Genomic DNA, 12,591 nt, shown 5'->3' with positions numbered 1-12,591 from the left:
CCTGGACACTGTTCTATCCAGTGCTACACAATATGTAGGCATGAGATGATCAATAAATTTTTATTGAATAAAAATAAAGCAGTGCTGAACTCTCCCAACATCCTACTTAGACATATAAACTAAAGAGGTAAATTTTCAACTTTATGAAATGTGAGAGGTTTTGTCTGATAGCAAAGCAATAACATCAGATGTGAGCATCTTGAATACTCTCAGCCTTCACATAACTGTATGTCTAAATCATGCCCCTGCACGACTCCCTCCCCCAACACAAAAGCAGTTCTCCTTCCCAAAAGACTCGAAAACAATTCCCAACATCCAGAATAAACGGTACTTACGTGCAAAGAATCGACTGGTCCTCACGATCTAGAAAACAAAAGAAACAAAAAGTCACCATCTGCCCAATTTTACAATTTACAATTTTACAATACACTTGCAGTAACAGATTGTAAAATACTAGTAATCCTCCTCTCAGGTCTCGAACCTGAGCACCATCCTAAATCATATCCGGTTAGTCAGCTCCCACTGCTATGCCGCATGCTCTGGGGATAACCGGGACCCAGACAGGAAGCACCGCTTTCTAGGTGATTTCATGAATACACACAACTAGTCAGGACAGTGGTGTAAGGCTTTCCCACTGCCTCAAGTCAAAACCTTAACCCAGTTTTCTTAGGTATTTGTAACACTGACGGATCCCAAACACAACAAAGGAGTGTGCAATGGCACTTGACTATGTTTTTATGATTATTCCGTTTTTAACATTTCAACGTGATTAAATGATTTAAGCATTCAGACTTTCCAAGCAAAAAGAAAAAACCTGAATCCACATCTGCAAAGTTAATAGGATAAGATTTCTAATTACTCGCAAGCATTCTTATTCCTATTGCACAGTGTGTGTATGTACATGTGGTGTTGTCAGGCAAGCACTACCCACTGAACTACATCCCAGCTGTTATGTTTCTAACAGAATTGAACAAGTCTGCTGTTACTGCTTTAAGAGGCGCTGTGGTCACAGGCCTGGTGCAGGCTGCTACTTTATTGCCTCTCATCTGTGCTCACTGATCCTCTGATAGATGCCACCAGGTACCCAAAAGACTAAACACATTTGTTCATATATTCTAGATTATATTGAGACACACACACACAAACACACACACACACACACACACACACACACAACCCTCTGCTACTGTGCTGGCCCCCACTCAAGTCGTTTTTGTTTTTGTTTTTTTTTTTTAAATAGAATTTGTCAATGTGGCCCTGGCTCCTGGAACTCTCTATGTAGACTATGACAGCCTTGAATTTACAAAGATCTACCTGCCTCTGCCTCCTAAGTGCTGGGATTAAAGGTGTGTGCTACTTGCCCACCTGGCTCAAGACTTTTTTGGAGGGAGAGATGGTTTCAAAACAGGGTTTCTGTGTAACTCTGGTTGTTCTGGAACTCAATCTATAGGCCAAGCTGGCCTCAAACTCAGGAGCTCCACCTGCCTCTGCCTCCCAAGTGCTAGATTAAAGGCTGCCCAACTACACCCAGCTTCAAGACTATTTCTAAAAGAGGTTTTTAAAAAATTCTTATAAATTGTTCTTAGATGTGAGAGGCAATGTGACATTTCAGTGTATGTGTGACGTGTGACATCACAATATGACCAGGGTGGCAGGTATACCTATCAACTCAGCTATTGTTGCTTCTTGTGGAAAATGTTCACAATCTTGTCTATCAGCTAGCTATTCTATCATCTACAATTGCCAACCATGGTCACTGACTATGTCACAGAACTTTAAAGTGATTTCTCCTATCCTGCACTCTTGTACTCGTCAACAGTTCTCTCTCTATCTCATTCTCATTATTTAGTGTTTATTGCTGTTGTTATTTTAACTCTAGAGGCAGCTACTACTAAGTTGGTCCTGAATTTGCGATTCTCTTGTAGCCACCTCATGAGTACCAGAACTACAGGTGTGTACCAGCATGCCTGGCCCAATAATTAATTCTTACTATCACCTAACAGTCCTGTTAGCTTTCACCCTGGCTACCACATGCAACATTGACACTAGAGATTTAATGTCTGTCCCATTGGTCCCACAAGGATGCAGGCTTCACCTGTGAGGCCCTGTGGCTCACTGCAGTTCTATGTGCACTAGGGAACCTTCTCAGTGCCCTCCCTGAGGTCCTTGCCACGTCTTCCTGCAGGCATAACTGGCCTAGAGAAGCATATACTGGCCTAGACAAGTGTATACTGGCCTAGACAAGTGTATACTGGCCTAGACAAGCAGCACTGCAATTGGCTCCCCTAGAGCCCGAGGGCTGCTTTGCTTGCATTACTGGCCTTGGCAGCAAGCAGGGTTTTAATGCACTGACAGAAATGTGGCATCGGACACCATGTTGGCATTGGTGAGATGGTGGAACTGAAATCTCTGTTCCAGGCTAAGCTCGCACCACTGTCTGCAGTGAACACTGTTCCCTGCTGGCTCTTCACCTATGAATTCATCAGTTTCAGAAAGAAAATCTCTCTAATATTTTAGAAGTCTAGAAGAACAAAGACGGGGTGATAGAAAAATGGGGAAATTTATGACAAAGGAATCAAAAACCACTTGTAAGACAGAACAGAAGCAGTTTTCCAAGTCTCATCTACTCTTTTGTTTTGTTTAGTTTTGTTTTTTTGAAACGGATCTCTAGTTTAGCCTCGAACTCACAGAGCTCTGTCTGCGTCTGCTTCTCTGTAAGGATGAAAGGTGTGTACCCATGCCTGCTCAGTCTCACACATGCGCCTTCAGAGCCTCAGACTCGCCCGTTCTGACCGACCTCTACACAACACCATAGTACCAAGTTTTAAAATGACTTTCTTGAGAAGGGGTATTTTTAAACACTAGGCTAGGGGTGTCGCTCAATGGAACTGTTTGCCAAGCATGTGTGAGTGCTCTAAGCTCAAGAATCCAACAGCCAGTACAAAAGAAAAGAATGGAGTGTAAGGAAAGAAAGAAAGAAAGAAAGAAACAAACAAACAAACAAACAAACCCAAACCACACACACACACACACACACACACACACACACACACACACACACACACACACATTAAATGGTTTCCTAATGTATTCCGAAATGTGTTCTCCCTGGATCTGTACATATCCCACCCCACTGTCTGGAAGTGAAGACCTCCACAAGGGATCCCTCAGACCTCTTCCTTCCCCATGAGGACTCACCTCTCCAGCAGCAATGGCCGTGAAGGCTCTGCTACCCAGACTCACCTGTTTCACTCTCTCTGACCTAGTACTGTTTTTGAGTTTCTCTCAGTCTCAGTACAAAGAGGAATGAGCCCGAGACTCTCCAAGATCCTTCCAACTCTATGACACTGTCCCCCCTCAAGTCCCAACCTCAGGGTTCAGTTTCACTGACTCCTCCACTCCTCAACTGCCAAGAGAGGCACCATGACAGAGCACAAGGACTCTCCAACTCTGAAAACGTACCCAGATAGTGACATTTACAGTGAAAAAAGAAAATTCAGTTAAAAAAATCTAACTAGTCTTCTAAAGAGGGACACATGTGCTAGCGCAGCAAGCCCAGTATTTTCCAGAGCGCCTTCCAAAAACCACAGGAGGAGACACTTAGTATAGTTGACATAAACCACACGCTCAGCAGTGGGAATGTTCAAATCAACAATCTCGGTCCCATCATAAAAGCCCAGGAAAGAGCCAATGAAATCCCAAGAGAGGAAACAATAAAGAACAGAAAGTATCACATGGAAAACAGAGGTGTGTGTGTGTGTGTGTGTGTGTGTGTGTGTGTGTGTGTGTGTGTGTCTTACTCAAAACAAAAAACATATCCTAAAGAGCGCTACTCTATCAAAAAAGTGAGGGTGAAATTAAAATCCTTCCTAAGAAAAAGTAAATTTTAGGAAACATTTAAGATTGGTATAATACCAACTTTCTACAGTCTTCAGGAAATGAAGAGGGAGAAACAGTTCCCAATCTTTTCTAAGAGACAAGGCTTACTTTAGCCAGATGCTAAACCTGGAAGAAAAAAGTGTAACAGAAAACATGTATCTCATAAATAAAGTCACACAAATTCTTAACATAGTGAGAGCAAACAGTACCCAGTGATCTATACAACAAGTCATATAACAGGCAAGTAGTACTTATCTTTAATCTAATTCACTTGATTAAAAAATTAAGAAAAACCACTTCATCACTGAATAGATGTAGAAAAAGCATTTGAAAAAAAATCCATTCGTGATGTAAAAGAGAAAAGAAGGAGGAGGAGGAGGGGGGGGAGGAGGAAGAGGAGGAGGAAGAGGAATAGGAGGAGGAGGAAGAGGAGGAAGAAGAGGAGGAAGAAGAGGAGGAGGAGGAGGAGGAGGAGGAGGAGGAGGACGACGACGACGACAGCCTAGCTAGCAAAGTAGAATACAGAGGAATTCCGGTTCATGTAACACCTGCCACCCCTATCATCTTTGTGAATGTTGTCCAAGTAAGATGGTGAAGAAGGAGGCAAGGAGGAATAGCCATTCTCATTTTAACATGGAAAAGCAAAAAGGAATAAAAGTTAAAAAGGCACAGAAAGAATAGTGTTTCTAACCTGCCTGCTTTGTGCAAGTGGTGGGCAGGTACTTGGGTTTTGAGTTTCTAACTATTGAATTTCTGAAAGACTGCTCTAGTCTGAACATGGTTTTCAAATAATAGTATTTGTTTTATATTTCAGTGTTGTATTTAAATGATTCTTAAATTTAAGAATAGATTCTAGAGCTGGGTGTAGTAGTACAGGCCTTTGATCCCAACATTTGGGAAGCAAAGGCAGACGGATCTCTTACTTCAAAACTGGCCTGGTCTACAGAGCTCCAGGATGACCAGGGCTAAATAAGACTTTGTCTTTTTAAAGAAACAAAGAAAAACTTCTAGTGTCTGAGGAACATTTGAAAAAATAAACTAAACTGGCGTCATCCTGATCCCAGCAGCTTAGTTATTAACGTAAAAAGTCCAGAGAGGCTTCCTTTTTGAGTCTATTTGGGAAGGACTGAGCTGAAGATTTGCTGTGGGTGGGATTAGATGATGCGGCCTAAGCTAAGAGCAGAGCAGTGTTGAGGCCACTCTTGACTCTCACCTAAATTGGGACTTGGATGCCTCCTTTAATCAAATTCTTTAATGTTGCGTTAAAGAAGCTAAGCTTGAGATCTCATCTGGCCTAGAACAATTTTCTTCAGGCATTCAGCAGCCTTCAGAAAGAAGTATCTTAATTTTGCCTAGTTTTATTGTTCCAATTTACTATGTGTTTCTTACTCAATAAACAAGCAGAATTTTTGTCCTGCTTTATCTAGGTATTAAAGACGAGAAGTTGGATCCACTGAGTTAGTATGTTTCCTTGAAAAAGAAAAGTGATTAAACTTAAGTTTAAGCCTTAAAAAAAAAAAAAAAATAGTGTTTCTTTTTTTTTTTTTTTTTTGGGTTCTTTTTTTTCGGAGCTGGGGATCGAACCCAGGGCCTTGCGCTTCCTAGGTAAGCGCTCTACCACTGAGCTAAATCCCCAGCCCCAAGAATAGTGTTTCTATTTGAGGAGAGAAGATGATCTAGTACAAAAGCTCAAGGAATCTTCAAAAACAAATTAAATACCTACCCAGAGTAAACCAGCTTTAAAAGATTTTTTTAAAAAGTCAGTGTAGGGCTAATGTGGAGGCTCAGAGGGCAAAGCTGCCTGCCTGCAAGCCTGAGGACTCCGGTCCAGTGCCTGAAACCCAAACAAGGTGGACGGCAGAGTCAGCTCACACAGACTGGCCTCGGACTTCCACAGGTGTGTTCATAATCATATATACACACATATACACCAAAATTCCAACTGTCCGTGTATATTAACTTGAAACCCTATTTCCATATATTAATAAAGAAGCCCATTTAAAAATACAAAAGCCACCCAATGTTTCACTTTACTAAGGTATTTGCTGTTGCTTACGTGTTAGTCCCATGAATCATGAACACCACGTAAATACAAAACACTCAGCACGGACGAGAGATCAGAGGACATCTGTGTCATGGACAGACAATTATGCTCATGGACCAGAGGACTCAGTACTGTCAGCTCTGCATCGCTGACCTACAGGGTCAGTGCTGGCCTTTTTAAAGAACAATAATGGGAGATGAAACCAGATGCTATCTGATATCAAAGTCTATTGCATGGCTACCATTAGGCAAGCCAAAATGATGATAAGTCAGACATTTAGATCAAAGGAAGTCTAAGTGAGACCTTTAGCAACTTTCGAAAAGACCAAAGGCCAGTGGAGAAATAGTCTCAATCAGTGCTAAACCAAGAAGCATATGCCAAAAAGAAAAAGAAAAACATAAACCAATAATTCAAAGTAGATCAGATCAGAACAACCTGCAAATCATTTCTCTAATAAAGGATGTATTATCTACAAATAACAATGTTTTCCAAATTGAGCAGTAAGGAAATATGTGTATGTTGTCTGCATGTATACCTGCACACCAGAAGAGGGCATCAGATCCATTTTAGAAAGTTGTAAGCTACCATGTGGTTGCTGGGAATTCAGCTCAGGTCCTCTAGAAGAGCTGCCAGCGCTCTTAACCACTGAGCTATCTCTCCTGCCCCCTTTTCCCTTATTCTTGCTTGAAACGGTACTTGTAATGAGTGTTTCCTTTTCGTGTGCTATATATAGCTTAAGGTTCTACTCATTCTCAAACGTTTATTATTTGCCCATTTTGGGGTGTCCTTCTTGTAAATGGCATACGTTTGCTGTTAGGCTTTCTCTTACCTATATGTAAGGTACTAAAAGTACAATTATGGCTGATGTACTTGGTGTCACACGTTTTCAGACTTATTTTTTTTTTTAAGATTTATTCATTTATTATATATAAGTACACTGTAGCTGTCCTCAGACACACCAGAAGAGGGCATCAGATCTCTTTACAGATGGTTGCGAGCCACCATGTGGTTGCTGGGAATTGAACTAAGGACCTATGGAAGAGCAGTTGGGGCTCTTAACCACCGAGCCATCTCTCCAGCCCATTTTCAGACTTATTAAACATCTTGTCTTTAAGTACCTTGATATAGGAAATTTGCATTCAGTTTCTCGGTTTGTTTAAAAAGTTTCAAGTGTCATTTCTGAAGTATAGCAACTCTTTCTTAAGGTGCTCATGACTCTCACGGGAGGAGCACTTAGTAGAACTCTTCAGCATGACATCTGTCACACAAGAGCATCCTTGGTGGTTTCTAGGGTTTGTTAGGAAGCACCTGGGGCTATCCTCCATTCACAGCCAATATGAAGTCTATTGTTGAAGTTAGGTCCAGGTTCTGCCTCCCAGTCCCATATTCCCAGAAATAATGTTTACAAATACCTTGGTCACATAGTTAGGCTCTACTCTAATTAGATCATAACTAAAGATACCCATTTCTTTTAACCTACATTCTGCCACCTGGCTGTTACCTGTGCTCAGGTGTCATGATCCATGCGTCCTCCCCTCTTTTCAGGCTCTGCTCCTCCCCACTTCTCTCCCAGGATGCTTTTCCTCCCATAGCTGGAGAGTAGCCAGGCCAGTAGTTAAAAAGTAGATTGGGGTGACCCCTCAAGAATTATCAAAGCTAAATAAAATAATCATAGTCTGAGTCTCGTGTATGTGTGAGCTGGTCAGGAATAAGCTGAAATCAGCTGTACTACAGACCACTTAAAATACACCAACTGAGAGAAGCAGATGGAATTCCTAGCGTCTGCAGAGATTATTCTGTACCAAGGAGTGGTCTAAATTCACTCAGACAACAGAAATCAGCTAGGCCTTAAAGGTAATGGACTAACCCTGTTGAGGCCTTGTGATTTAGACATGACAACGGAGCTTTTCACTTCCTGGCCCCTTCAATACCCCCCACACCCCACTCCTCTGGCTCAGCTTATTATGGGTCAGCGATAATGTGCCGTAGCCTTATCATTCCTGGTCTCCTGGGCACCCTTGCTGAACCTATATTTTAGGTGCATTCAGTCAGCTGCAGTTTTACTTATGAGTTCAACAACAGGATGCACTGGGTTCCAACGCAGGAGGCTTTTTATGCGTTTCCATTTGGTTTAGGTTCACTTTACTGCTATGCTTTTGAAGAAAGCTTTTTATTGTGAATGAAACACAGAGCAGCTCACTTGATAGTACACAGGCCCACAGATGGTCATAAAGTATCTTTTGTCTCCCTTGCGAGGTAAAATGCCTGTTATAAATTTTTATTGACTAATGAAATTAGAACTAAGTGCTTCTAAAAGTGACTTTGGCCCCAACTCTTCCATCAAAAAATTATTTTATTTTTCTTTTACATGCCTTGGTGTTTTGTCTGTGCATGTGTACGTGTGTTTATGTATGTGTATGTGTGTCATCTCCTGGGACTGCAGTTATAGTTACAGTTTGTGAGCTGCCATGAGGGTGTTGGGAATTGAACCCATATCCTCTAGAAGAGCAGTCACCTCTCTAGTCCATCACTCCCATTTATATATATATATGAATGATATTTTGCTGTGAACAAGAACCTACAATATGGGCTGGAGAGATGGCTCAGCAGTTAAGAGCACCCGACTGCTCTTCCAGAGGTCACGAGTTCAATTCCCAGCAACCACATGGTGGCTCACAACCATCTGTAAAGAGTTCTGATGCCCTCTTCTGGTGTATCTGAAGACAGCTACAGTGTACTTATATATAATAAATAAATAAATCTTTAAAAAAAAAAAAAAAGAATCTACAATATACTTCCTGATGTCACCTTCTGTCACCAAAGCCCATACAGATAAACGATTAACAATGAAATAACAGGAAGTGATTATACACATTCCCACCACAGCCAAGCCACTGGAAAAATCTTTAGCAGTAATACTCTATCTCATTACACTATGGTCAGAGAATATGGCCGGCCATTTCTTCTTTTAGGAGCTGAGGCTTTTATTGGTGGCCTGCCTCAGAATTTGCTCCAAGTTCCAAACTGTGCTTCTTGCTTGACAGGCAGCTGCTTTATACGCTTATTTTTTTATTTCCACTTGCTAAACTGTTAATCCCATCTTAATGACAATTCTGAGAAGCATATGATGTTTCTCTATATAACCATGCGTGGCTGCCATCCTCTCTGTATCCCCCAAAGGTTTCACTTTAAATATATGGAGCGATGGTAACAGTGTAAACAGAGGTGTCCCCTTCTCTCTCTGCAGCTATGGCACGTTCTTTCTCTGTCTCTGGACCTATGGCAAACCATCTCTCCATGCAATCGTTCCTTCTTGCTCTCAAACAGAGCCTATTCTTAGGGTCCTTGAGAAAACAGAGCATTTTCAAGTTTCTACCATGGACTGTGGTCACCTGCCTGCCTAACCACTGGCAATGTTTCAAAATCTGACAGTGAAAATTAGAAGAAAAATGTGATACTATTTTTTAGGGTTTTTTTAAATGATTTATTTATTTTATGTATGTGAGTACACTGTCACTGTCTTCAGACACACCAGAAGAGGGCATCAGATCCCATTACAGATGGCTATGAGCTACCGTGTGTTTGCTGGGAATTGAACTCAGGACCTCTGGAAGAAGAGTCAGTGTTCTTAACCACTGAGCCATCTCTCCAGTCTAAATACTTTTGTTTAAGCAAAGGGAAATGAGGAGCTGTTGGGAAGCTGTCAAAAGCAAGGCAGCAGAGAGTGACTCAAGAGACAATGGCACTGTGAGATTCTTGGAGAGAGATGAAGGGATGGCAGGACTAGCCTTGGATCGCAACAGATGCAACAGGAGATGGCTTGTAAATCTAGTGGGGATTCTAGACCAGTTCTCTGGTGACTTCTAGTTTCTCAGAAATGAGAAATCAATTGATACACAGGAACCTGAAGGACACGTAAGGAACCAGAGGTCTGAAGCACACAGGATCCCATTCACTCATGACAGAGAATGTCAATCATCTCTCTCTAGGTAGAGTTGGCACGCTGTAGTAAGGGCAGAGTCATTTCAGTCATGAATTTCTAGCATGGTCATCTCGGATGAACATGACTCCTAAGAACCAGCACCCCAAGGGAGAATGCCAAGAGGCACAGACAGCCCAACTATCCAGCAGGAGAATTCTGACAAACAGGTCTAACAGAGAAGGGTATAGAGACCACTGGAAGGAGAGAGCGTGAACCCATGCTGAGGGACAGCTACACAGGGATCCACAGGAAGCAAGCATAGACTTTAGTCTTCCTGGAAGGGCACTGTAATAGAATTTGTGAAATATCATTGAAAATCCTGGTGATTCAATAAGATGAAAAAGTATGCAAGGCCACTTCAGGAAGCACAGGTAAGATGAAGCTTTTTCACTAGGGAGGGGGGGTCATGAAAACCTCTGTGGTTCCTATCATAGGGTCACAACAAAGCTTGAAGAATAAGGGAGACCAAGAAGAGAGCTTTGAGGGAAGGGGGAAGCACACAGCTTTTCCAGGGGTTCAGAAGAAAAGGTTTAATAGAGATACAAGACAAGTTAAGGACACAATTTCCATCTTCTAGAATGCAGGGTTTCAATTGTTAGTATAGTCTTCAAAGAGTGGGTTCAAATGACATATTCAAGGAGAAAGCCAGGAACCAATTAAATCCTGAAAGGAAAATCAAGGCACTCTGAGCACAACATCTGGGTAAGCTCACACATCAGAGAGTGGGAGTTACCTGAAGCAAAATGAAAAGGGAAGCAGGAAGGTCAGGAGTTCAAAGCTATCCCTTGCTACATTGAGTGTGCAGACACCCTGGGCTCCATTAGTCTGCCAGGGAAGGAAGGAGAGAGGAGGGCCAACCCAGATTCAAGTACAACTAAGATGCATAGCAGAACAAGACATTTGGGTTTCATTCTAAGACTCTCTAGGAAAGCAGCATATACGTAAGTAGTTATGGTGTGCCAAAAAGAAGGCCTCTGAGGTTGCTGTTCTGTGCAGCTCGATAAGGAACTCTACAGCAGTGCCGGCTGGAGTGGACGGCATCTGACAGAGAGCCTATAGAGAAGGCAGGCTTGCTGACCTCAGAGGATCGTATACACAGGGAGCTCAGGGCTTCGGCCTTTGGTTTCTGAGTCTCAGTACTATACAAATGAGGTCTGATCTAATGATTCCTTTCCATGAAGAGCCTCTGACCTTGGCCTGTCTGTCAAACTATACAAGAAGAGGTGCATAACACCTCCCTGTTCAATACTCTGCCTGGCAGATCTAAGTCTTTTCTTTAGCTCAGGTATATTTCTCCAAACTATCATTTCTATCATAGAACCTAAAAGAGGCTCCACGTCCCCACCTCTCGCTCATGAGTTCCACTGCTTCTTTCTTATTTACATCCAGTCTTCACACGCACTATGACAATACTGCTGGTTATGTCAGTGCTGCTGTCCCAAACTTCTACTAAACGCACTATGACAATACTGCTGGTTATGTCAGTGCTGCTGTCCCAAACTTCTACTAAACGCACTATGACAATACTGCTGGTTATGTCAATACTGCTGTCCCAAACTTCTACTAAACATGTGACTTTTTTGCACTGAGTTCACAACCAAGAGCTCTGCTTCTGCCCATTCATTCAACAAATATTTATTAAGCAACTAGTATGTGCCAAGTGCACTCTGCATTTTACTAACAGGGCATCCCTTAGACTCCAAACCTAAGGAAAAACAAGTTTTTTTTTTAAAGATTTATTTATCTATATTTTATGTCTATAGATAAATGCTTTGCCTGTGTGTATCTGGGGCACCATGTGCATGTAGTGCCCATGGAGGCCAGAAGAGGGCATCAGACTCTCCAGAACTGACAGCCACCATGTGGGTGCTGGGAATTGAACTTGGGTTCTTGGGAAGAGTAGTCATCACTCTAGACCACTAACTAATCCTTTTGTCTGGCACTTACATTTCTTAAAAACAAAACCTTTTACCATTTCTATCAGTAAGTCTGAAGATGCATGACGTGTGCCCAAAATAATCACACAAGACATAAAACTGGGATGATATTTAACTGATGGAGAAAGCCCAGAATTTCAAAAGATCTAGACAGATTAAATGGGGAGTGACTTTAACATCAAAGTTGAGAGGGACCCTATGGTCCCCTCTCAGGCTCTCTGTCACTCAGCTGCTGTCCACATGGTAACTATGGGCCTAACCTAGATAGACTGGTGTGAGCGCTCCTGCTCCTCTCTCCTATGCCCTGCAGTATATAAGCAGGGGCAAGCAGTCCCTTTCTCACAGAATGGAAGGCAAAGGTAGTTTTCTGTATCAAATTTTAAAGCCTTTATATGATCAATGATTTCCATTTAGTGTGGGTAAGAAGAACGTTTCAAGTAGCAGCCACGTGTGGAAGCTCAAGCCCGTGATCTAGCATCCAGAGATGGAACAGAAGACTGTGAGCTGGGCTACAAGGAAACCCTATCTCAATACCAAAACACAAAAATGTCAGGTCTTAATTCTGTTTCACACTTTTATCAACCTGCATGCTCTTGGTCAAGTTATTTGATTTTTTTGTGCCTCAGTATAATAGAGATAAATACAAATAAATATTATAATTATGATATGCATTATTCTGGCTAGTAGCGATTTTCAAGGAATTGTCCTTTCTAGCATTAGTAATAATAACAATATCACATGTTCACAGA

The 12,591-nt window shown here is 41.9% G+C and overlaps 1 protein-coding gene across 9 annotated transcripts in view; it reads right to left on the bottom strand.

The window, feature by feature from the left end:
- The window catches only part of Myh10 (myosin heavy chain 10), a 132,800-nt gene that overhangs the window by 89,270 nt on the left and 30,939 nt on the right, over positions 1-12,591 (bottom strand). For all 9 annotated transcript variants that reach the window (XM_087574589.1, XM_087574593.1, XM_087574595.1 and 6 more), the window contains 1 exon segment: positions 336-363. In XM_087574589.1, the coding sequence (XP_087430715.1) occupies positions 336-363 (28 nt within the window).

The sequence above is a fragment of the Rattus norvegicus genome, chromosome 10 (assembly GCF_021556685.1).
Source record: "Rattus norvegicus strain SHRSP/BbbUtx chromosome 10, alternate assembly SHRSP_T2T, whole genome shotgun sequence".
NCBI lineage: Eukaryota > Metazoa > Chordata > Mammalia > Rodentia > Muridae > Rattus > Rattus norvegicus.
Note: the sequence above shows the minus strand (reverse complement) of the source record. Positions and strands in the feature narration are given on the sequence as shown.